The 27593-nt window shown below is 32.6% G+C and overlaps 1 protein-coding gene and 1 non-coding gene across 31 annotated transcripts; both read right to left on the bottom strand.

Moving 5' to 3' along the window:
• Window positions 1-4757: 4757 nt before the first annotated feature.
• LOC149577373 (putative 2' cyclic ADP-D-ribose synthase BdTIR) lies at window positions 4758-24294 on the bottom strand. Of its 30 annotated transcripts, none has more exons than XR_016363417.1 (9): window positions 24027-24262; window positions 23853-23929; window positions 20270-20343; window positions 13053-13439; window positions 12707-12912; window positions 11980-12584; window positions 5360-5428; window positions 5243-5275; window positions 4758-5111 (listed from the first exon to the last, which is right to left on the bottom strand). XR_016363417.1 is itself a non-coding variant. In XM_089823657.1 (8 exons), the coding sequence occupies exons 6-8, from the start codon at window positions 12232-12234 to the stop codon at window positions 4964-4966; spliced, it is 636 nt and encodes a 211-aa protein (XP_089679783.1). In that variant the 5' UTR covers window positions 12235-12584; window positions 12707-12912; window positions 13053-13439; window positions 20270-20343; window positions 23853-23929; window positions 24027-24224; the 3' UTR covers window positions 4758-4963. The 30 variants fall into 30 exon arrangements, 23 of the variants coding, with proteins under 23 accessions (XP_089679783.1, XP_089679897.1, XP_089679808.1 ...); XR_016363411.1 differs by adding an exon at window positions 11562-11633 and having other exon boundaries at window positions 12707-13439; window positions 24027-24255; XR_016363415.1 differs by lacking the exon at window positions 5243-5275 and adding an exon at window positions 11562-11633 and having other exon boundaries at window positions 5356-5428; window positions 12707-13439; window positions 24027-24255.
• LOC149577374 (U6atac minor spliceosomal RNA) lies at window positions 15342-15466 on the bottom strand. Its single transcript, XR_016358079.1, has one exon. It is a non-coding gene; the product is annotated as a U6atac minor spliceosomal RNA (small nuclear RNA).
• Window positions 24295-27593: the final 3299 nt, after the last annotated feature.

Raw genomic sequence — 27593 nt, 5'->3', positions numbered from 1 at the left:
AACTCATTATCCAACTTGCCTCTATATTATTCCTTGAAAAATAATAGAAATAAGATAATCTCAGCTCCTTTCCCGTCCTCTTGACTAAACCAAACTCTTAATGATCTCAATACTATATCACCAACCTTGTATCCAATAATCCCTTAGATTGCTTACTCACATTCATCAAATACTTCACATATAACACATGAACACATACTTTCTTACATGTCACACTTCACCACAAGGAAAATAACCTTTTTTATACCATATCCTCAAAATGACTCCTTGAGTCGGCCTCGAGGCTTTCCCAAGTAACTATCATATGACCTTATTAAGATATTAGAAAACAGTACATCTTTTCATAATTACAAATCACTATAGGCTCATAGTCTTTACAAATTTTTGCATGCGTGACTTGTCACCTTCTGCACTCACTGGTGTCATCATTAGGTTTTCTTTTGTCACTTTCTAACTTTTCTCATTATGATTCTATCCCTGTTAAGAGATCCAATACAAACATTAAAAGCCACTTATCAAGTACTTTGTCTACACATTGTCCTTTGCAATTCTTCAATAAATCTCACATATCTTTAACTCTCTATATGCATACTTGTCCACTTCATCAAGATGCAATGTCAAATATGTTCTCAACTATGCATGACCTAATCATCAATATGCAATCTGTACGACCTCATTCTCTAACTGCTACTCTACCAATCTTCACAAAGAAATATTATGTTGACATCAACGAGAAACATAGTCATGAATGCGACATATCAATCATGATATCCATCTATCAAATTTTTAGAGTACTTCCCCAAAGGAATACCATCAGCATTCATGCTAACAATCTCCTCCTTTGGCATTCATGGAAACATAGATGAAAATTTTATAAGTTCCAAGAATACCAAATCAAACTCCGTTGCTGCTCTCTTCTTTTCAAATCCTCTTTATCAATCAAATTTGAAACTTACAGGAATATTGTTCTATTTATGATTCTTCATTCTTAGGATTGCCATCAATTGTTCACATTTCTCCCCCATTAATATAACTTAGTGTTTTTCCTCATTGACATAAATCTACTCATGGACAATTCTCACATATACATACATCTCCCACATACTACCATAAGATGTTTTTCATGTGATCATCTCCCCCATTGACATCAATGACAAGGGCTTCATTATGCCAATCATCTCCTTAAAGTCTTCAACTGGCTCAAGTGTCTAGAGACACAATTCTATACCAACTACCAGGAGTCTTTGATGACTCTTCTCATCACAAATACTCCCCTATATAGGAAGCATCAACATTCAGTGCAGGCAGATAAACAATAGTGCTCTGATACAATTGTTAGAAATGGAGAATCCTGAGAGTGGGGGCATGAACCAATATTCTACAAACTTTAGCCCAAAATTAGATATTATTGATTAACTTATAACTTGCATATGAAAGTGAACTAATTATGTTGAAAAATAAACATAACCATGCAATAAGAGAACTCATAGCACAATATTTTTTATTTTGTAAAGTGTGTGAAAGCTTGAAGGTCAAATGGACATTTTTTTTTAATTTGTAAAGGTATAAAAGAAAATATAAAATGTGAACATAAGTGTGTTTCTAAGGAAGACTATGCAAACGATATGTAATGCGAATTATGATGTATGATTAGAGGAATGTGAATATTGTGATGAGGAGAAAATGAAATATCAAATATTGAAAATATCAACAACAGTGAAAGAGATTTTGTATTTATCTCTTTGTATCAAGAAACTACATTGTATATTGCATGTTTTGATAGTGGGCTCCTCTTGCATACATTTTGTATTCATATATAGTAACTCCTAACAAGGTTAAGGCTTCTAACAAGGTCTAAGTCCTCTAACAAGGACCAAGACACTATACAGATGTAATATACTCGTAACAGGGTCAATATCTTTAACTAGATACTTTTTGTTATTCAGTCATTTTGTAGTACTATCCCCACCCAATTTTTCTATTGGCCAGGGTTTCCCTAGTTAACAAAATATGGCATTATGAATTCTCTTATTGTGTAGTTATGCTTACTGTTTAACATAATTAGTTTACTTTCATATGCAAGTTATAATGTAATTAATAATATCCATTTTTGCGCTAAAGTTTTTAGAAGACTTATTCAACCTCCCCCCCCCTGCACCGCACCCTCCATATTTGTAACAAGTCTACCTTTACAAAATGATTTAAACATCACAATTAAGTGAGCACTCTATTAAGAGATTTATAATAGGACTACTAGGACTACTTTGTTAAGAGATTCCCCTAATATATTTGTTAGATTGTAATAGTACTTTGATCCTTTGGTTTGCACTAAGATTTTGATAACAAATATTCTCTATCAAAACTATAATTGTCTCTCTATGATTGATTTGCAAAATCTCTTCACTACACTGACCAGTCATTTTACTCCTTCACAACTTTTAAATTCTCCTTCAATTTTGTATTCACACATTCCTCTTACTGATAACAATAAATTTTTCCTTAAAACCATTCCTTTATAGCCATCTAACAAAGCTTCTAGATCACAATCAATGATCCACATTCATTCTTTTTTGCCACTTAAGCTTTCCATTTTTCTAATTTGTCCATCACGTTGTGTAGGGATTAATGATGTGTAATCACATGTGTAATTATCTCCTTTAAATGTTCACATCATACTTAGAAACATGATTTGTGCTTGACAAAGTGGTTTACCTAAGTGTTTGTGTCAATCCATATTGTTTAACTCGACACATATACTTTCTTGATGCTTGACCATGCTTGATTCTTCATGACGCCCCTCAGCATGAACTATGCTTGGCTTGAACCATGTTACCCTCTAAATTTCTCAGCTAATGTATCATTCGACAAGAATTGGAAGGCTTGACAACTTCTAATGTTCTTGGAAACTATATCTTCCTCAATAGATACTAAACTTATATACTTATTCTTAATGTAGCTCGACCATTATTTTGGCTCAGTTGTAATGTTGACTGACCAACTTTCCCTGGTAAATGTCGAAGTTTTTTCTACTATTAAATAATACTAAACTTGCCTTTAGGGTCAATAGTTTCATAGTTTACTACAAATCGGTAATAACTAAGATATCACTACATATAAATTGGAATTTTACTATGAGTCAGTAATGTAAGGAACAATGATTTGAAAGTTTGGATTAAAGTATTTCACTAAATTTATTAATATGTACATTGAGTGATTGTTGTTGATGTTTATGATATTTTATTGGTACTAAAATGTTTGAAAGGAACTATATGATAACTAAACATAAATGATTCACCACACCCCCCTCCCTCCCCCCACATTGTTTAACATTTATCTACTAAATTTAAATATTTTCAAAACCTCTTGTAAGTTTTTGCAATATATATTTTTTTAACCTTACATAAACTTTAATATCCAACGTATAATATATATCATTTTAAATAATGGAACATATTTAACTCTCTCAAAAATTAACTCTTCCACACCTAGTTGAACATATTAACAAACTTTTGGGAACTCCTTTTCTTTTTCTGCCCAATTTTTTATTTATTAAATATTTTCTTATAATTGAATATTTTCTTATTAGCTGATTAGATTTATGTACTTGTACCACTCTATCTAAAAAACTCTTGAGACCAAAAATAAAGTTTCCATCTTTAATTCATATCTATCATAATTCTTATTGTTAAAAAATATAAAATTGGAATGCAGAGAATTGATATAAGATACGTATGTGAAAAAATTTATCATAATGTAAAATCTCATCCTAAATTGTGATCTTTTAATGGCCACATCTCCTCAATTTTTTTATTGGCATTTGATTTCTTTAAATAGAAATCAACATAAGACTTGGGAAGTGGAGTGCTTTATAACAAGGTATAAAAACTTTGAACTCAATTTTGAAGGTTTTAGAGGTTGCAAAAATGGGTCAAAACTTTGTTGACTAAGGATTTTGCAAGATATACGTCATAGAGAAGTTTGTAGTACTTTTGAAATGGGGTCATAATAGCCAATCAAATTAGCTAGTGATAAGGTATGGTCTCTAGAGGTTGCAATACCCAAAATTAAAGAAAATAAAATTCCTTCAAAATTTATTTTGAGTTTTGACATTGTTTTGGGCCTACTCAAATGTAATAAAATATAGATAACAATATCTTATGTGTGGTTATCCTCCAAGTATAGGTTTAAAATTTCTAGAACCTTCTTAGGCAGTGGAAAATTGTCCACATAATGAAGGCTCATAACGTTATTTAGGGCAGTTTTGGGGGATGTGTATGGTGGCTCTAGCCTATAGAATATGATAAGGAGAATGTCCATGTGGCTTTTCATCTAAATGTTCTAGTTTCATTTTATCAAAGAAAATAAAAAGCTCATTTCCTATTCTTGCAATTTGTTGTTATTACTCTATTTGTTGTGTGTACATTTGAGTTAATAAGAAGGGTACCCTTTATCAGTTTCTTTAACATATTCAATCATTAGTTTAAAGTTAGGTTGATGGATTAATACATCATAGGATAGAATCTTAAGATAAGATGTCTAGGACTAATGTAACCACAACCGATACCTAGTAGTAGGACTTAAGATCCTTTAACAATTATCATTGGGAATGTCCACTAGATGTCAAAAATTTAAATGATCCTTCTAATAGGTTATAGCCTTGAGATAAAATTAAACAATATTCTATACATGAGACAACAATTTTAGAGCTTCACTAAAATAAGAGCATCATATCAGGACTCTTTTTTAATGCAAGAAAGTTGATGTTGTAAACTTGCCTCAATATTGAATATGAATTCAGATTATACATTGGCTGCAAAATACTATGCCTCTTTTCAACCTTTTCCCTAAAATTTGTGATCCTTTCTACTAGTTCCCGAGAAAAGATGGTTTAAGAATTGTTTATAGAGATCTATATTGTTTGCAATTGCTACCCAACCCCTCTTAAGTACAACAGATGTTCTTTTTAATGATGCATCTTCCTACGGGGATGAATTAAGTAGCCTGATCTTGCAATCATTTTGTTGGCTGCTACAAATTTTTGAATCTTTGAACAATGGTGAATCTTTTGTCCACATTCCATACCTATTACTGTTCCCAAAAAATAGGAGGTCCTGCAAACATGTCCAAGTAATATTACTTGAAAACTACAAGTGTTGTCTACTATTAGACATACAAAAATTGCACCTTGTAAGATCTCATCTTCTAACTTTACAAAAAATGGGAGTTGGGGGATGCTCGTTACTATAACATTTTGAAAGTTGTTTGCATCTATGTCCTGCATGTTTCACATATTGCATAAATTATTAAGGCACAAATTTGAGGAGACAAACTTTGTTATATTTTCAATTCACTCACCCACCATTTTATCAACATCCTCCTTATTTAGGGTTGCTCGGTAGAAGATAGATGACATATTGGAAGGAAACATCTACACGCATCGAGAACGAAAGCTTTGTTAGACATAAGCATTCCCAAAGAGTAACCAAAAAAATATAAAACTAGGGAAAAAGATGAAAAACGAGCTTTATTGAAAAATAAGTTATGCTAGAATTAAGAATGAAATTAAAAATGGACTGGACATTAAGAGGGCTGATGGTTCATTGGTAGAGTATTTAGCTGCATTGGAATGTTATTTAATCTAGTAATCTAGGATAAGAAAATTTTCACTCTATTGAAATGGTCGGAACCCTTGATTCTTCAGTTTTCTATGGTAGGCTGTGGGGGGATTAGATGTGTAGAAAAAAGAAAATACACTAGATTTATGAAATTCTCATTTCTTGTTCTTCATGATCTATATCTAATTGGAAAAAAAACACTAACATTTTACTAATTTTTTTTTTTTTTTCATTTTTCTCTATCTTTATTGCATTATGTGAGGAACTTAGCCCAATATTATATATAGGTAGGAGGGCTTCTATTATTCAGCCACACATCCTGATGGAGCTACTCTATAATATACAGGGCCCTCTTTGTCCAACTTTTCGCTACTCGAATCAGAGGTTTCTTTTTGGCACTCAGATTAGTACACCATTTTAAACATCTTATGTGTACCTTTTAAGTTAGGTTTTGGTGGAAGAAAGAGAAGAAGAAAAGGGAAATGCTTGGGTGGTGACCCCACATTGGAGAGGAAGCTGAATAGCAAGGAAGTAGCATAGGAGCGAGAAATAGATGAAGGCAGAATTAAGGGGTATTTTCCATGTATGTAAACAAGTTTTAAAATTTAATAGGATCAATAGTTTGCCTTCGTGATCGTGTTCGTGTTCTGCATGCATGACATTTTGTGTTCGTGTTAACCGTCCGTGCTTGCTGAATTCTAAGTTATTTTGTAACATACAGTTGTCTTTGTGTGTAGAGCATTTGTTCTCTCTTGTCTTTTAGTTGCATCTTACAGGTATTAGCTTGTTCTGGGTTTTGGCTGTGAACCCTCTGTGTGATAGGATATAGGAGGGGATCGGAACTGCACTGTGTATATTCGTTGGGGTCATCTCTGGAAGGTCTTAAGTTCAATAAACATGTTAAAAATAATGTTTATTATATTAGCTGGGCATTTAATGCACAGTCCAGAACTTTCTACTTGCTTCTTGGAGCCTCTCTCTTTGTGCAAAATGTGAATTTAAAATTATGTAGAAATCTCTAGAGTGCTTCCTTTCTTGAAGCTTCTCAAGAACCTTCTAGAAATATGTATGAGCTCTATAAATAGAGCATTCCTCTCAGCTGTAATAACAAGAAGAAACTTTATAGCTCTTTGATATATTTGAGTTTTGCTGCTCTATTTTTAAGCTCTTTTTTTCATTCTTTGTGTTGTTGTTTTAATTCATCATGGTATCAGAGCATTTTCAGTTCTTTGGGCTGTGACTATATGATGCTTTTGGAATGAATATATGTGTTTTCCTTGTGTGAATCTTTACATTTGCAGGCTGTAACTAAGGAGTGAACAACAGTTTGGTTTGGGACAAAAAAACTACATCAAAGGAAGGATATTGCAGCAAAAGAAAAGGTTTTTTCTTCAACAAATTGGTGAGATTTTTTCAGTTTCAAGCTTGGGTGTTCAAGTTTTTAAATATCTTTCATTCTCATCCAAAAAAAGGGAGAGAATTTAACAATGGAATCACTTGGTGTGACTTTGCCTACAGTTAAATTAAATGGAAAAAATTATTATGATTGGGTATCTCATGTTGAAATCACTCTAACCCTTCAAAATTGTTATGATATTGTGACTGGTAGTGAACAAAGGCCTACGAATCCAGGAAATGATCAAGATAATTGGGATAAAAGGGACAAGAGGGCAGCAGCACTAATCAAGCTTACACTTTCAGAAGAAGTTTTTTTAGAAGTTCGTAATGAGAGAAGTGGAGTCAAAGTTTGGGAGATTTTGAAAAATTTATATCAAAATTCAGGTGATGTATGGATCTTATCTCTCACAACTGAATTATACAATTTGAAATTATCAAGCTCACAAGAGATAGTCCCACATTTAAGTAAGTTAAAGGAAAAGAAAAATGAGCTTGCTTCTCTTGGAAAAGATATAGATGATAAAGATTTTGTGCAAATTATATTACAAAGTCTTCCAGGATCTTATCAATCATTTATAAGGGGTTTAGATACTGCAGATAAATTAAAAAGTATTAAATCAGAAGAACTGTGTGCTAAGTTGGTTCAAGAAGAGAAAAGACAAGTTAAAGAAAAAGAATCATTTGATGGTGAATATCAAGCATTTGTAATGATAAGGAAAACAATATTATAAGAAGTCACAAGAAAATGAATCTAAAGAAAGAAATTAGAAGAATGAAAATAAGAGTATTTCATATATAGATCATAATAGAAGTAAATGGAAATGTCATTATTGTGGTAAAATGGGTCATAAGGCAAATGAATGTTTCAAGAAGAAAAGAGATGTAGAAAAGAAAGTAAATAATTATCCAAAATTAGGAGATTCTAAAATAAATGCATTTTGTGTTGCACTTAAAGAAAATAATACTTTCAAAGAAGATTGGGTTATTGATTCTGGTGCTACACAACACATGTCTCATAATGAGAATCAATTTGAATCAATAAGTGAAAATAATATAGAGAAAAAATATTTGGGGGATAATAGTGCTTTAGAAGTTAAAGGGACTGGTAATGTCAAAATTGATAATGGTTTGTTCAAAAATGTGAAATTAGTCCCTGAATTAAAAACAAATCTGCTTTCAGTATCTCAAATTGCAAGTCAAGGACATAAAATAGAATTCTACAATGATAAGTGCTTAATCAAGGATGTCAATGATAATTATAGAGTCATTGCAATTGGTAAAATGGAGAATGGATTATATAAATTTCAAGAATTTACTTCTAAATGTGGAGATAAACATGTGTGCTATTGCCCAATATGATGATATGAGCAGGATATGGCATGAGCATTTGGGGCACATCAATTTTCAAAGTCTCAAGCTTATGGAGAAATTACAAATGGTGCATGGGCTGCCAAAGATACCATTAAGCCCTAAGGTGTGTGAAGGATGTGCAATGGGAAAAAAACATGTGGAAAGTTTCCCTCAAGGTAAATCATGGAGAGCAAGAACTCCTCTACATTTAGTCCATAGTGATGTAATGGGTCCTTTCAAAACATCATCAATTGGAGGATCAAGGTATGCCCTCACTTTTATAGATGATTATAGTAGAAGAATTTGGGTGTATTTTCTACAAAAGAAAGATGAAGTGTTTCAAAAGTTTAAAGAGTTTAAAGCTTTGACTGAAAAACAAAGTGGAAAGTACTTAAAGATACTAAGAACTGATAGAGGGACTGAATACATGAATAAAGCTCTTTTAGATTTTTGTAAAGAACATGGCATTAAAAAGGAATCAACTGTCTCTTATTCACCCCAACAAAATGGTGTTGCTGAAAGGAAAAATAGAACTATAATAGAAATGGCTAGGTGCATGCTTCATTCTAGAAATCTAGAAGCTAAATTTTGGGCTGAAGCAGTTCATACTGCCGTATATATCTTGAATAGAACACCTACTAAGGCAGTTTTGAACATAACACCAGAAGAGGCATGGAGTGGAAGAAAGCCTACATTATCTCATTTTAGAATTTTTGGTTGTAAAGCATATGCTCACATTCTTGATGAAAGGAGGAGCAAACTTGAAAGGAAAAGCGAGAAGTGCATAATGGTTGGATATAGTGAGGAATCGAAAGGATATAGGTTATACAATCCTAGAACTAATGAAATCTATATTAAAAGAAATGTATGTTTTGATGAAGATGTTAAAAATGATAATTCTCCAACATTATCTTTCTTTCCAATTTTGATTGATGAAAAAAATTCTACTTCTACCAATAGTCAAAGTCAAGGTGTGCAAACCACTACATGGGATGAGACTCAAGAAAGTGATAATGAAAATCCAAAGAAATTTAGAAGCATCAAAGAAATTTATCAAGAAGGTCCTAGATATATATTTGCTAACTATGCTCTTATGACTAAGGTGATGCAGGTTGACACTCCAAACACATATGAAGAAGCAAAAGGAAAAGAAGAATGGCAAGCAGCTATGCAAGAAGAATACAATTCTTTGATGAAGAATGGAACATGGACACTAACAACACTTCCAGAAGGCAAAAATGTGGTTGGTTGCAAGTGGACCTATAGAACCAAATTCACATCAGATGGAGCTATTGAAAAATACAAAGCAAGGTTAGTGGCTAAAGGTTTCTCACAAGAAGAAGGTATAAACCATACTGAAACCTTTGCTCCAGTAGCTAAGATGACTTCCATTCGTACAATAGTTGCTTTAGCTACAAAGTTTGGTTGGAAAATTTTTCAAATGGATGTAAAAAGTGCATTTTTGCATGGTGACTTAAAAGAAGAAATTTATATGCAACAACCACCAGGATTTATTAAGTATGGAGAAGAGAATTTGGTGTGTAGATTAAAAAAATCACTCTATGGTCTCAAACAAGCACCAAGGGAATGGTACTCAAAAATTAATAATTACTTCCTAGAAGTTGGATTTAAAAGAAGTAATGCTGATCCAGATGTGTATGTAAAATATTGTGATAATAAGGTTGTTATCATTGTATTGTATGTGGATGACTTGATTATTACAAGAGATCACACACATGATATTGAGATAACTAAAAATCAACTCAAACAAGCTTTCGAAATAACTGATTTAGGACTAATGCACTATTTTTTGGGTATGCAAGTATGGCAAGAAGAAGGAAGAATCATGCTCTCTCAAACTAAATATGCTCTTGATGTACTTAAAAAATTCAATATGAGTGATTGTAAACCATGTAATACACCATGTGAAATAGGAGTAAAGTTAGGTGCTAACTCTACTCAAAAGAAAGTGGATGGAAAATTATATAGGCAGCTTGTTGGAAATCTTTTGTATCTTACTATAACTAGACCAGATATTGCATATGCAATTGGTATTGTATCGAGATACATGGCAGATCCACACATTGAACATTGGAAAGCGGCTAAAAGAATATTAAGATATATTAAGGGTACTTACCAGCTTGGCATTGAATACAAATATGGAGGAGAACCTACTTTAGTTGGATATACGGATTTTGATTATGCAGGTGACATTGATGATAGAAAGTCAACTTCAAGATATATCTTCCATCTTGGATCAGGACCGATTTCATGGAGTAGCAAGAAGCAATCAACAGTGTCACTCTCATCTACAGAAGCTGAATATATTGGTTTATCAAAAGCATCTCAAGAAGCATTATGGCTTAGGAGGTTACTTGAAGAATTGCATCATCCACAAGACTCTCCAACAACAATATTTTGTGATAATCAAAGTACTATCAAGCTAGCAAAAAATCCAGTATATCATGCAAAGTCCAAGCATATAGAAGTGCATCATCATTTTGTTCGAGATCTAATTGAAAGACAAGAGGTGGAGCTTCAATTTTGCAGAACAGAAGATCAACTTGTTGATATATTTACAAAAGCATTGTCTATTGTAAAATCTACGAAATTTAGAGATCTATTGTAGCTCAAAGATGTTCCTACTCTCTCCAAATAAACATTATGGGGGGGTGTTAAAAATAATGTTTATTATAGTCGCTGGGCATTTAATGCACAGTCTAGAACTTTCTACTTGCTTCTTGGAGCCTCTCTCTTTGTGCAAAATGTGAATTTAAAATTATGTAGAAATCTTTAGAGTGCTTCCTTTCTTGAAGCTTCTCAAGAACCCTCTAGAAATATGTATGAGCTCTATAAATAGAGCATTCCTCTCAGCTGTAATAACAAGAAGAAACTTTATAGCTCTTTGATATATTTGAGTTTTGCTGCTCTGTTTTTAAGCTCTGTTTTTATGCTCTGTTTTTCATTCTTTGTGCTGCTGTTTTAATTCATCAAAACATCACACACTAACCAAGAAATTAAGCTTGGAAAAGTAAGTCAAACTTCGACTATTTAACACTTTCTAAGAATGAAGAATTAATGTGTGATGTTTAAGCCGTTTGAAGTTGAATTGCTAGTTAATGTGTGAAATGTTTAATCAAGGATGGTGATCTGGTCATTTAATATTGTATAAAAAATGGTTTTTGAAAACTGACACACCTCTGAACATAATGGTTAGCCGTTAAACATCTCAGAGACATTGAGAAGTTGTAGATTTGATTCGCAATTAATCTGTGAAAAAATTATATAAAGTATCATTCTGAGAGACAGGTTGCAGAGCTCAAAATAAATGAAACTAAATACCAAATCTGCTTGTTGGTATGAAAGTAAACCTGATGTACATGACTCTTGGAATACAATGATATTTTAACTGTCATTGATTCAGACGACTCTATTGTGAAATGCAATTATCTTTTAGCTGCCACTGTGGACAGTAAGCAATGAAGTTCAAGACGAGAAAATAAATAGATTTTCATCATATAAAATATTTTCATAAACTCTATAAATCATGTTTCTATATTCCATTAACAAATCAAATTAAAGGAAAGAGTAATGAGTACTTATTCCTGATACTTACGGCCAGAATGTCTCTCCAGGTAGATCTAGACACCGTACAAGCAGTTGAAACCCGCATATGAGATAGATTTTGCAACTTCTGTAGTAGTCCCTGAATTCTCTGCAATTTCCAACACTCATCGCCTTCAATTATTTCTACTGAGCTCAGACCTTCGACATTCAGCGTTTGTAGCCCATCACATCCACTTATATTCAGATATTTAAGACTTGTCAGGTTAGAAAGGCATGTCAGTGTCTCTAATGCTGGACAACCCATGAGATTAAGTCTTATCAAATTGGATGGTAAGCCTTCAATGTCTGTCAAATTTGGATTGTTCGACAGATCAACGATTTCATGATTGGGGCGGAGGCTTTTGCCCAGAGGAATGTATATTTTAGATATGCAGCTATACCTAATGATCAAACTTGTTAGGCAGCTAAAAGAATTTGCCCAGGCGAAGCAATATCAAATCTCCTGATAGGCCTTTAAATTGCTGTAGAAGCCCCGAAACTGGAAGAGGTACAAGTTTTAAATCAACAAATATCTTGACTCTGTAAAAAGAGGGACAATTGAAGCTTCTTATGATCTTCTTCACCTCGAATTCCTCGTACAAAGTAGGGCTTTCACTGCATCGTCCCACAATAAAAAGTATAAACAGGGTAAGTTGAAATTTGATTCATATTTTTATAACGGTGTGAATGAAGTGGTTTGTGATCTACTAATGAAGCTGAATAGCACGATAGCTTACAATGAATGCGTATTGCATAATCCCCTGAAAAAGAAAGAAGGAGGAAAGATAATTCCCCAGTCAAAATTAGCAGTCTAGAGGCCTATCAAACAAGAAACATGAAACCTAAATCATGGTCAAAATCAATTCGACAGCGACCATTGAACCTTGTCTCTTAACTGATGGAGATGAATTATTTCATGCACCGTGTCAGTAGAATGCTAAACCTGTGATTCAAAGAACAGAGAAACATCACACACTCATAGTAGGTCAATACAAATTTCAAAACACCCATGTGGAGATCATTCTATCGTTCTCTATTTGCTCTGTATTATCTACGTCATCTAAAACAATGAGAACTTTGAACCTTCGGAGACGATCCCTAGGCAAGCTCCTTCCTCGACTGGCATTCTCAATATGCAAATACGGTTGAAACCCCAATAGATCAATAAGCAATCTTTTCTGCAATGCTGGTAAATTCTTCTTATTCACCTCAGACAAGAAACAACAGCTTCCAAATTGGGAACGTTTTGTGTTGTAGAGATGAGTAACTAGAGTTGACTTCCCCGGTCCACCGAGTCCCACAATCCCCATAACAACAACATCACTCGATCTAATTTCATTCAAAACCTTGTTCTGGAATTGCTCTGCAGCTTGATGGAGCCCCACAGGGTGTATAGCTATATCGACTGTTTCCATCGTCACCTCTTTCAATACATTGTCCACAATTCTATCTAAAAGCTCCCCAAGATCACTGAAATATAAAAAATAAATTGCTGTAAACATTAGTTAACTATCAGTAAAGATGAATGGAAAAAGCCGATTGCTGTTGTTTCTGACTTTGACTGTCACTTTTTCGTCAACAGATCACAGGATAGCCATAATCAAAGAAATAAGAGAAATGGGAAACATTTCAGATCACAGCATCCCCATCATCAAAGAAATAAGAGAAATGCGGAAAAAAACAGAGTAAAAGACAAAGAAAATTAATAATCATCAGCATAAATTTGCAGGTGATAGAAAATAGGAATGCTTACTCTTTGACCTTACTGAACAAAAGACCAGAAACACCTGATACTTTGTTTAGAGCATTCATCCATCTCTCCAACAGTGAAATGTCAATCCTGCCCTTGTTTTTGTGATTGCTGAAGGCTTCGGCATATGCTTCTTTTTTAATATAACAAAGGTCAGAAGTTTGGATGTCATAGAATATTGGGATAAGTTTGGCGCCATGGCAGTCCAACATCCACAAAAGCTCATTCAAGCACCATGGAGATTCTGCGTATGTTTCAGAGAAAATAGCAATATGAACTGTGGCATTACTAATGGCAGTTTCTATTGCAAGGGTTAAAGAATTCCCTGGTTGTAGTTCGTGCTCATCAAGAAACACTCTTAGGCCAAACCTCTTAAGAGAGCGGTAGATGAGGCTGCCCAGTGTTTTCTTGACATCAGGTCCTCTGTGATTTATGAAAACATGGTATCTTGGAAACACTTCCTCCATAATGGAATGCAACCTTTCAAAGCTCAAACAGCAGACTAGCTAAAGGATTTGGCAAGTGAATCATTGTAAAGAGGAGAAACGTTAGGCTAGCATGAACCTCAAATTGATAGAGATCAAACAATTGTCAAGAAACGTTGTTCCGATTTGTGTCTGACTTGTTTGCAATGCAATAGTTTATGGTCAATTTTTTATTATTGCTTTGACTTTTTGTTTCTAATGTAGTAGTTTAGACTCCATTTGGTTGCGAGAATTGTTCAATGTGGAATTCAACTATGCTGGAATAAGCTCTCTTTTGGAATTCGCACATTCTAAAATAAATTCTGGAATATCATTTGGAGGTGTTTGGTTGTCTCGGAAGAGGAATTGGTAGATGACTATTCCATGTTTGGTTGCATCAAAATAAATAGGAATTAGAATAAGTTTTTTAAATAATCTTAATACGAATTTATAAAAAATATTTTTCTGTTAAATTTTTAAAAGTCAAATTAATTTACTACCCTCTTCATTATAAATTGACTTTATCAGCAAAAAAGGTATATCACATATCTCACTTAATACCGAGTTAAATGTGTTTCAAAGTTTATAAAATTTAAATATTTAGACCTCTCTTATCCACAAATATATTTGCTTGCTTAGCCCACACTAAAAGCAACCAAGTTTAATCAATTCGCTTTGTCATACCCACGTTTTTGGATCTTAAATTCATTGGATTTTAATCTAGTTATTTTAAAAGTATATTCAATATTGCCTAAAATTATTTCCATTATAAGCATAATTTTTTAATATATATGTTTATTGTTAAAGAAGTCAAAAGTTATGATTTTTAATTATAAATATTTAACATTTTTAATAATTTTAATTACATTTATAGAATTCGATTATAAATACTATTGTATGCATAAATAATATAAAAAATTATGTTAAATATAACTATAAATTTGTAGGGGCGGGGGCCCTAGCTCGGTTGGCTAAATCTTCCCTGTTGCAGGGGGTTGGTCACAGGTTCTAGTCTCCCCCGTCCTCGTGGTACCGGTGGGCGTGTCGCGCCAGTGCTACCGGTCACGTAAAGAAGTTTACCAGGCACACTACAGTTTATAGGGGGCCGTGTTGCACCGATTCCTACAGTCTAAAAAAAAAAAAAAAAAATTATAAATTTGAATATAATATCAAAACTAAAATTATTTTATTTTTGGGTAAGAATCATGTGTGAAGGAAAGTCCAAAGACTATTCCCATCCTTATCAAGGAAGATGCCATCTGTCTCTCGTTTTCAACGAACACAAACATTTTTGTTTTAAATATATTAAAAAAGTAAAATATACGATATTTGAACCAAGTTTTATTTAGAAGGCTAAAGATAACATTTATTTGTAAAGATAATTTTAACAAAAGTTTTGATTAGGTAAAAATAGGTTTTGAAAGGTCGTGAAACCTTGTACATCAAATCTAAAAATATTACAATATAAGACCCAAATACAGTAGTGTGATTCACCAAACAAAGATAGGGAACAACCAACAAAAGTTTATAATAAATATCAAGTCTGATATTAGACATTTTGTCATCAATAAAAATCCTTATACAAATTATAGCTATGCATTTTTTTGCATATGTTCCCAACAAATAAATGCAATTAAAAGACAAACAAGACATCGTAAAAACTAAATTTTAGCCTTCTGACTATTGCAACACTTGCAATCATCACACACTATACTTGTTTGTGCATCACTAGCCCATTCAAAGAATCCACATCCATTGTGTCCCTACAATAGCAAATCTTCATTAGTTCCTAGTATAATAATTATTTATTCATTATGCTAATTTTAAAGAAAATTAATAACGACCTTTTTCTTATTCGAGCAATACCAAAATTTATGCCCAGGATTTTTTTTTTGTGTTGGAGATTTTCAACAAACAAGGGCCAGCACCACATCGACATGTTGGCACATTGATTAAAGCCATCAACCCTGCAACATAAAAAATACCAAATTTATTTTTAAAAAATGAATATTAAATACCATTTTACCTTCAACAACTCATTCCAAACACTGTCTTCAGCATTCACGCACTGTGTACCTTTATTCCAAGCAAAGCTAGTTGTATTTCTTAAATCTTTTATTACTCTAAATCTCGCTTTCCATGTTTTCAATTTATTCTTCAAATTATCCTTGCTTAGATTTTCCTTCAACTCATCATTAAATCACCTCTCAATGGCAGTCCAAGCTTCCTTTTTGAAACCACCTTCACCTTTTTGACCTAGCTGTACTTGCTCTTGAAGCAACTCAAGGAATTTGTGCTCCATATCCCTACTCGATAGCACCCTATTTGTAGAAGGTGCATCGTTGACATGTGTTTCTTGATCCATGCTAAGGAACATAACAAAAATGGGTAAAAAATACTCGACCATATAATATTAGACCTTAATAATGTGTATGTAAAAAATACTCGACCATATAATATTAGACCATATACAAAATCATGAAATCAGACCACTTTAAAAGGACAATTGAGCACAGCATATAAATCATTACTAAGAAAGAACGCTTCGTATTTTAACATAATGTAAAGATGTTGATGTTTTACTTCCAAGCAAGAGAACCTTTCATTAAACCAAACCCTGTAGGACTTTTTTCCATAGTTCAACATAAAAACATATTATTGGAATCACATGTGATGAGTGGCCTGCCATAAAATATAGATATATTTTATGTAAACAAGTAGTACTTTATATGCAGATAGGTATGTTGTTACAAAACAAATCACACAACATTTTCCACTTGATTTTAACCCTTCCCCTTTCTCCATTAAATCAGAGCTTGATTTGCTAGTGTGGAGCTTTGATTTATATAACTAGATTTATGTACTTCAGTCTTGCCCTCAGAATTCATGACATGACGAGAAACTCAAAACTGTACTAATAAACATTACTATTAGTTACAACAAAGTAGGTTGGATAGCATCCTCATAGCTGAGAGCCTACTAGAAACATTATTTCTGATGACATTAAAGAAGAACTAGAGAAGATAATATCACTTGGAGCTGACTCTCTTAAGTAGTTATAATTTGTAATTTTCTTTCCCAAACGATCAACTAGTTGGATCTAGTGTTTGCCACTTAGTAGGGGAACCATGACCCCTCACAGAATTTTTCCTCCAATAATTCAAGCATAAATCAGAACTGTTGTATAGCAAGAAATCATATAAATATGCAAGGGCTACAAAGATTTATACATTATTAGTACGAAGACCATCCACATACAAAGGAATTGGATGCCATGTCAGAATAAAACTATGTTGAAGATTCTCAATGGATAAATTTGAAGGAAGAATTTTGGTTATTGTAAGCAAAAGATTAATTATATGCAAATTTACGGATGCTAGTATGATATGAGAAATTCTTTAAAAAGATATGGGTCCAAGATAATTGGAATATCTCAGGTGATATGACAACAATAATGATGCCAAAGGGAATTTCAAGAAGAGTTTTTGTTCATGAGAAATATGGTTTATTGATGAGAAACTGATTTCCAGGTTAAGTTTGCCTTAATTCCAAGTGATGTACCAACATGAAACATCTTTGCAGAAAATTGGGAATGCAGTTGCAAAATACCTAGCAAACTATAATTCACACAAAATTTAGGTTAACAACTATGAATAGATTCATTTCAACTTGGTCATGCATTTACTAGCTCCATATCAATCCTAAAACTTGCAGGAATTGAGTGGTAGTGACCACTTTATTATAAAACATCTTTTTTAGATGCTAGGTTTACGATAAGTGCAATTTATTTAAGTAGGATTTTCTCACTTAGAATAGCTCCAAGACTAATAGCTCCAAGATTGGCATACCTAAACACAAAGTCCCAGAGCAACAAAGAGAGGTAGTGTTAAGGTCAATACAATAGAAAATATGTGAAGGAACCAAGGGCATATACAAGGAAAAGAAATGAAATAGCATGAGAAAATCCTAAGTAGCCCTTGCAGAAATGAAGGATGTCAAGTCAGCTCCAATGTAAGGTAGCACAATCACATGGAGCTTCTCTAGGGCACCCACAGTAAAATATCCCATAGTATTTCCCATACCTTAACAATGGAGCAACTACCATGACATTTGTACATCATTCAGATATTCAAAGTTATTAATGAGATTAATATTTATTAATATCTATCTCTCATGAGAATAAATGGAACACTCAGCACTCATTGAATCTAGGCAAAACACAAATAAGATGTGGAAAAAAATAGAATACAACACAAAAATGAGAAATAATACAAACTCACACTAGTCAATATACTTACAGCCACATTATAATGATGATGAAAGTGTCACATATAATTCATTCATTTGAAATAACACACGTGTCAATATATATATATATATATATATATATATCAAAAATATCTGCCAATATATATTCTACAACAAAAAGTAATGTTCCAACTACAAATAAGCACACGCTCTATAGTCTTCCCACATCCTCCAAGCTATTTCATCTCGAAAGTTTCCCCAATCATCTCTATCTCGCTGAGTCATCCCATATGTCTCAAGTATGGGTACATTTATCCCATCACACTCATCCTCTTCAATTTCAACTTCACAAGGAATGTCGTCCTCTATCGTAATGAAGTTGTGCTAGATACAACATGCTAAGACAATCTTAGTCTGTGTCATGATTTGATACAATGTCGCATGCCTCAAGATAGGAAAATGTTGCTTCAGAATACCAAATGTATGCTCTATTATATTTCGAAGTGTGGAGTGTTGATGATTAAATAGCTCTCATGGAGAGTTAATCAAATTTTCTCTACAAAACTCCTTTAGATGGTAGCGTGTACACCAATAAGGGACAAGAAATCCAAGTACATTTGAATATCCTGCATCAACCAAATAAAATTTACCTACACAAATGTACCAAAAGTATGCTGATATAACCTTGACACGTCTCTAATAAAATCAAAGGAACTAAACATGAACAAGTTGATTGCACATACTGGGGGGAACTACTAATGGATCTAATCTGGACAAAGTAGAAGCAAGAACACGACTATCTGCTATAGACCCTTCCCAACTAGAAATAATGTATTGAAAATTATAATCAAAAGAACACACACCCATAACATTATGTGATAGGTTGCCTTTTCTATCACGATATTTAGCTTGGTTGTCGACATCAATAGTAATTGGTATATGGGTCCCATCTATTACTCCAATACAATCCTACAAATTGTGAATTTGCATTAAAAACATTAATTTATAAGTAATAATCAACATAAAAAATATATGGCAATAGGAGATGTACCTTGAAGTAGGGATCAAAATGATCCTTCCCAAGAATTTGAGAAGGAGTGTTTGGTTCAATGAGCAACATATAGTCAGCATGGAGCGCTAAGATAGTCCTCAAGACCTTGTGGAAGTATCTACTAATTGTCTCTCTTGAGTGAGCAAACTTATGAGCAATCTTACGATTCCTCAAATTGTGTCCAAGTGTGTGGAGGAACATCAATAGTTGTTCTTCTAAAGTGATGTTGCAAGAATCTCCAATGACTCCTTTATGCCTAAGAATAGTGGATAGATGAAAGAAGGTTGTTCTAGTCATGCGAAGTTGGTCATGGAAATCAGTCTCATTTGAATGAATAATACTCTTATAAAATGGGATTTCATCTCTTCTGCACTTATGCCTCTATCTTCTTGCTTCTTGTGTAGATGCCACAATGGATATTGTAAGGGCAACAAGAGAAGCTACAAGAGCAAGCATGATTCTAGTCCTCCTACCAATGAGACCATGAATCCTTGGATCATTAGAAGATCCATCAATGACCTAGATAAAAATCAGTACTAGAGATGAGCAAAGTGAAATCTGAAACAAAATCAATTTTCTAATATGAATATTAACCTTTAAATTATAAGCTTTCCCTATACATTTTAACAAGTTATATAAGCTATTATTTTATTTAGAAGGTAGCTTTGTGTACACCCAACTTTCTGTTATATTAATGAAACTAAGGTTAGTACTGAATGTGCAACAATATAGTGACATAGAACTCAAACAACACCATAAAAAGACTAATGACAATTGCATCTCATACCTAATGCACTTTTTGGATTTCTAACATTTCACTTCCATTCAATTTGTTAGCCCATATGAGCTAGTCTGCCTTACCTATGCACATAATCATTGTCATCACCAAGATATTCATACTAAATAATGAATAGAACTTTTAGAAATCTAGTATCTGTTATTACCCACAAATTAAGATATACAAATACCAATCAAACAAGAGTATCTGAGACCATCGAGCCTCTAAGTTCAACTAGTAGTTAACAATAGAAATTAAAACAGACCATAGAGTCTTTTATAGAACAATGGCATACAAGAAACACAAGTTGAAAATAACCAGAAAAACCTTCTAAAAACATTGAAGCCTACCCTTCAATTGGGCACTTGAAACCAAATTGACCCCAAACTACACAATTTCTTCCTTGATCGTACAAATTAGGCAATTTACCAAAACAAAACTTGCCCTAGATTATATAATTTCAACTCAAGCTTTCTGTTTAAACTGAACACTAGAACAATTTAGCCCCAAATCACAATGAAAAATGACTCGATGGCTGAAACTTATTGATATGCTTAAAATATATATTTTTCAAAAAATGCAATCCAAAAAAAACACTATTTTGCTATAAAATTTCACTCAATATTCAAATGAACTGTACAACCATATAAAGCTAGGTTATACTAGTTGATTTAGACTGGGGTTCAAATTTTTAACATTTAAGAATTTAATGAATTGCAATTTTTGTTTTCAACTAACTTATTTGGGTTAGTGATGATTTGCTCATGGTATGGTTTTACAGCTGAATCACTGTTACCTCCATAGATTTTTGGGTTTAATGTTATAATACTTAATAATGTCTAGTGTGGTTCCTCATGTATCAGATGTGATTGCACTTTATATCTCATTTTGGTTTTTGAGCAGGGATGATTCAGTTAGTGCATAGAATTGGTGAACCAACATCCCAGAAGTTTTTATATTTCCAAATGATTCTTTTAATTTTCCAAAATTTAATTAAAAGATGTTTTCAGCATTTTTTCTTGTCCATTTGTCTTGGGAAATATTCTTAAGCATGGGAAAGACTTTCCAGGTTTTCTGAGAACTGGAAAGGACACAAGAAGACTGGGAATTTGATCCCCACATTTTACTTTATTCTTAACGTAGTCCCCAGCCTTTTTAAGTACCACTTCAGTCCTCCACATATGTAGTATCAGCTACATTCTAGTTGGAGAGATGTATTTAGTTACATCCATCTCTTGGGTGGGAGAAAAGCAGATGAACAATACAGAAAGAACTAAAAGGACCTTCAATGAAGTTGTCATGCATAATCCAGGCAAGGAGGGATCACCCTTGCTTGAGGACCATAGTTTCATTGAAGCATAATTAAGCTTTTATTTAACTAAACTAATTCTAGTCAACCAATCAACACCTTGTGCCACATTGCAGTTGTCGTTCGCTATTAGTATTTAATAGTGCTAATATGATTGTATGGCATTTGCATTCAGCTGTGCAGTTGTTGATAACTTGATATATATATGCGAAGACAATAGTAATAACTACTAAGGCCAAGGTATCTCTGGTTGAAGTTCAAACTGGGAACTATTTAGGAAACGACATAAAATACAGATTGCAAGGCTCATTATGAAAATTATAACAGTGAAGGGAACATATTATCCTTGTCTGATGACAAAGAAAGATACATTGCACGACCTAATTGTTTAATCAAAGTCTTATATAATAGTGTGTATGTGTGCACTCTAAGCAATAAAGAAAAGAAAGTCTCTTAATTGCATGGAGAAAAAATTGACTGATGTTGCTTGCCAGGATAATGCGTAGAATTTAGTTTGGATCTGTGTTAACTAGCTAACTAATGAAGCCAATTTATAAACCCATCGTCAGATAGTGCTATGGATGATGAATGAGAGATGTTACATATTGTATTTGGCATTACAAGTATTATATAAGAAATCTAGTTGTACTCATGAGTCATGACATGTATTAATAACATATGAGAATCTCTAGTTGAAAGATTTTTAATTGTGATTCATGCTTCTTATTATATTCTAGTAGTGGTTTCTGTAAAGCTTTTGCATCTAGCACCTGTCTAAAAACATATAAAGAAAATGTTCTACAATTTACCGAGTTTATTATCATACCCGATTTGTAATATTGTGGTTTGGTTGATTAGATTTCTTTCTGTTGTAGTGATTTTGATTAATATTTTTAATGAAGAGATCTGCCAATTACACAATCTAACAAATTTTTGACAAGTTATCTCACATGTTTGACTCTTTAGCCATGATTTGAATGTGAGATGTGTGGCTTGGGATTGAGATATGTGACATTATTGAGCACACTGTGAGGTAGTAACTTTGGGTGAGAATGATCTCAGCCAAGTAATGAAGTCCATTAAACCAGGCCCAAAAAATTACAATGTCTGATCAAAGATTTGAAATTGTAATTCATTCTTTAAACGTTGGAGATTGAGAGCTCCATATAAAGGAATTACAAACACAAACACAATGTTTCCAATGTTTTTGAAGGAAACAATAGCTATCAGAGCTAAAATTGAAACCTACCCTCCAATTGGGCACTTGAAACCAAATCAACCCAAAACTACACAATTTCTTCCTTAATCGTACAAATTAGGCAATCTCCCAAAACAAAACTTACCCTACATTATATAATTTCAACTCAAGCTTTTTGTTTAAACTAAACACTAGAACAATTTAGCCCCAAATCACAATAAAAAATGACTTGAAGGCTGAAACTTATCGATATACTTAAAATATATATTTTTCAAAAAATGTAATCCAAAAAAAACACTATTTTGCTGTACAATTTCACTCAATATTCAAATGAACTATACAACCATATAAAGCTAGATTATACTCTACAAAATGTTCAAAACAAGCAAAATAAAATCAAAAGCAACAGAATTAAAAGCTTCTCTTGATTAGGGACTCAGCTGAAGGAAAGGAAATCAAAATACGAGCTGTAGTGAGAACCTTAATTAACTATTAGTGTGCCTATGATTACTCAACAGATGAAATGAAATGAAATTATGAGCGATAGCAAAGAGCTCCATCCACCTTCAGGTCCCTTGTATCTTTTATCAGGCACTCAATGGACAAAGGCAATCAAAATGCCTCCAAAACTATTAAATCGAAGCACAGAAAATAATGTATGCAAAAAATACTTAAATTCATCTAAAGGCATTTAAAATAGAAGCTCCAAAATTGCTTAAACACCTAAATTCTCAGTCATCAAGTGTGACCACAACTTGTGATTCTGGATAATATTATACAAGATTCCATGGAAACTTTAGAACAGAGTTGCAGGTTTTTGGAAGAGATCCCACTTTTCTGTTTCCATATCAGATGTGAAAAACCTTCTAAAAATATTGAAACATAGATTGAGCACATCTTGGGAGTGAGATGCAGACCCTAAGACCATAAATCTTTGAGGGGACTGAGATGTCCTCACAACTTGTACAAAAACTACTCGCCAAAACATAAAGAAGCACATCAAGAAGCATAAAACAACCATTCAGAGAAACACGAAAAACTCCATCTAAATTTGCAGATAAACATTTTGAGAAACTTCAACATACCCTAGTGATTTCTCCCAACACAAACCCTAGTTGTAGATGAATACTTTGTGCAAAGATCTCCCAGAAATCAACAAATCCTGCATAGAAAAACAAACCCTCATCAGATGTCGTTAATAAAAATCAGAAAAAAATGAACTTTGCAAAAACCCATCACCTGTTTCAGGAAAACATTACCTTTGCTTGTATTCCTGTGTCGACTCTGGTTGGCAACAACAACATGGACATCGAAAACCCTGTGAAAACCCTAGTCAAAAGTGTCTAAAAACTCCACAAGTAGCAAACAAAAAGCATCAAGTGGCAAAAAACTTGCCTTTCCTTTTCACAGACCTAATAGGACATGAAATCGAGTTTATAAAAATATGGAATACCATGTTTTTTTAGGAATACCACTCTTCCCAATTTAAGGTCAAATGAGGAGAGTTGAATTCTAATTCTGATTTGGTGGATTGCAAACAAACGCAATATTGGTGAATGCATGAATTGGGGTTTTCTTATTCCACCACTATTCCTTCAACCAAACGAGACCTTAGTGTTTACTTTGTAATAGTCCAACCTTTCATCTATTTCAGAAGAGTTGATATTATAACTAATTGTACCAATTTATAACTCATTACATTTTTAACAAGTACGCAACGCATCTGGTCTAGTTCTTGCAAATGGTAGTTTAATAGTTTTGATTTGTGTTGAGGATAGTAGTTTTGATTTTTGTTGAGTTCAATAGAAAGAAATAATATTAATGTAAAGTGTTGTTTAACAATTAAAATAAATCTTAGAGATTTTTTAAGAAAAAAAATGTTTTTAGAAAGTCTCTAAAATAATTTGTTGTATTTTATGTACAAAAAATTGCAAGCCCTATTGTAGCACAAAACAACCAATTAAATTGTCAATAAATATATTTTTGTAAATTATTTGAAATATAATATATATTAAAACTTTATGGTTGCAAAGAGTAATTGAATAATAAATTGTTATGATTGCACAAACATAGGAGAAACTTGCACTCCCTACTGTAGCATACAACAACCAATCAAAATGTCAAAAAATATATTTTGTTGAATTATTTTTAATACAGTAAATATGAAAACTTTATAGCTCAAAAAGTATTTGAATAATACATTGTTCTAATTGGACAAACAAATTAAAAGGTTGAAGTGCATTGAATGCTATAGTTTCCTACCTACGATAGGAACTACTAATTAAAAAACCCCAATTGAGGTGGTAATTTATCCATAATGAATCCTTCTAAATTGGAGGCAACCACTTTCATTAAAGCTTCTTCTAATACTCAATAATTCTTCATGTTAGGTGATTTCTTTTGTATATAAAACAAGAATTCTTGTAGAGGGGTGACCGCAAGAAGTTGGGTCGCAATTCCACGAAAGTCAGATCCGCGGAATTGTACTTCTCAAAAACGGGTACCCGATTTTTTAAAAATCGGGTACCCATTTCTAAAATTATGCTTCGAGCACCCAAGCCAAATTTTAAAAATTGGGTACCCGATATTTAAAACGGATCAGGTGCCTGAGCCGCTTAACTATCGGATGCCCACCTTTTTAAGAATCGGGTACCCGATTGCTTAAAAATCGGGTACTTGATTTTTTACAAATCGGGTACCCGATTTGTAAAAGTTTATATAAGTGCTTTTTTGGCATTTTTGAGGTCATTTTCATGACCTCAAAACTAGGAGCCCGATTAGAGACGCATACGGGAGCTCATTTTTCAGCCCTACTGACTACCCCCTTACTGCTAGTTTCAATACACAGGTATTTTAATATGTTTTATACTATTTTACTTTATTTTTTTCAATTTTCAATTTAATATGTATGTTAATTTATTGTTTTTTCACTTTTAATATGTACGTAAAATTGTAAATTTACATTGTTAATGAACTTAAATGTTTAAATTTTTGTATTTGTTAATTAAAATATAGTTTTGTAAATGCTTATTTAAAAAATTATTATTTTAGATGTTTTGAAATGTATTTAATTTATGTATTTATTACAATGTTGAATGATTAGATTAGATGTAAATTTATTGTTTAAACATGTAATTTTACAAATAAATATAACCTTGACCTAAAACCATATAACCTTGACCTTGTTTTAACTGTAACCTCGACCTAAATTCATTGTTTAAACTATAATCTCGACCTAACCATATAAATAAAGCCCTAAACATATATAAAATACTTAATCACATAACAGCCGACCAAGGATCCAAACAAAAAACTTATAGTATTTAAAATGATTTTACTTAAATTGTATTGTGCTTTTTTTCATGGATCAAAAATGGATGATGTAAACTATTTTATAAATTTATATTCTTTTAGCCCCTCATACCCTATGACATGTATAGTGGATGATTGTGCATTCTGAATTAATTTGCCAAGTGGCATTAAGAACAAATGTATATAAATTATTTAAATGGATTGAACTGAAGTAGTTAATATGAAATTTCATGTGGATGTGTTATTTATTTTACTTTTAGTAGTTTATAATTATTTAAAAATAAAATGTAAATATGCTCATTAAGGAATGCAATCTCTTATGTTTTTTATAAATGTAAATTATTGTATGTATGTTATTGCTTGCTTAGTAAAACTTTTGATTAGTTCTTTGGATCCCTTGGCTGGGCGTCATTTAGGATTAGTTCTGTAATGTCAATTTGTATTGAATTTAACTCTAATCATAACCCTTACTATCATCTTAACCTAAGTAATCTTAATTTGCTAAAACCTACACTAGGTAATATATAAATAATTAAATAAATTTCCTATCTTACCTTGAGTACTAATTTTATGAATGTCAAACCCTAAGATTGAAAGGTAACTCTGGCCCTTAACTAATTAATATTATACTTATAAACCAAATTGAAAACAACCATGATCATAAACCTAATTATATATCCCAAATTAACAGTAAAAACCTTGAATTTAACCTTAAAAATCCTTTCCCCAACCATTAACCAAATTGAACCATTACCCTAGAAGATTGAACCAAGTTAAATGTTGACCTTAAGACTAAACCAAATCACCCTAAACTAGAACTTAATAATATATTGAACACTTTAAAACAAAATTCAAACCTAACTTTTTTGAATTAATGTTGGTTTTTAATCTAAAAGCTCTAACTATAATTCTATATCTAAAACCAAATTTAGCACTTTAAAACTTAATTCAATTTATTAACTCTTGTCCTAATTGAAACATAAGCATGTAAACCTAATCAAACAATACAAACCAAATTGAACCCTAATCCTAAAACTAATTAAAAATTGATATCAAGGTCTCAAAATGATACATCATAAAAAATTAGAAGAGACTTGAATGAATCAGGCATCTAATTAAGTAACCCTCCCTGACCATCAAGAGGTGGAGGTGTCCACATCAGTGCAAGTAGGAGCCCAAACTAGACCCTTGGATGGGTAGCCTAAATGTTTATTACCTTTGCAGAATGGAAGGCCACACAACAAAATATTGCCTTATTCTATAAAAAGAAATATCCACCCCCTAGTGATATATATAGTAAGATCTTTTTCCTAATTTTACTATCAATTTTTTTGTTTAGAAGACGATGATAGTTCAAAATGATTTAGAAGATAGGAATAAAATGAGAACCATCATTCCTAGAATGAAGATGCATTATTCCAAGTGATAAACCCATTTCTATCATAAATCAACTCCTCCATCCAAAAAATTAGTAATGAGAAATCCCTACGTCAAGTAATCAATGGAGGGGTCAT

This window comes from Cupressus sempervirens, chromosome 1 (genome assembly GCF_028749045.1).
Source record: "Cupressus sempervirens isolate cs-2001-9-10 chromosome 1, ASM2874904v1, whole genome shotgun sequence".
In the NCBI taxonomy this organism is placed as follows: domain Eukaryota; kingdom Viridiplantae; phylum Streptophyta; class Pinopsida; order Cupressales; family Cupressaceae; genus Cupressus; species Cupressus sempervirens.
The sequence above is the reverse complement of the archived record's forward strand: the minus strand, read 5'-3'. Positions and strand labels throughout refer to the sequence as shown.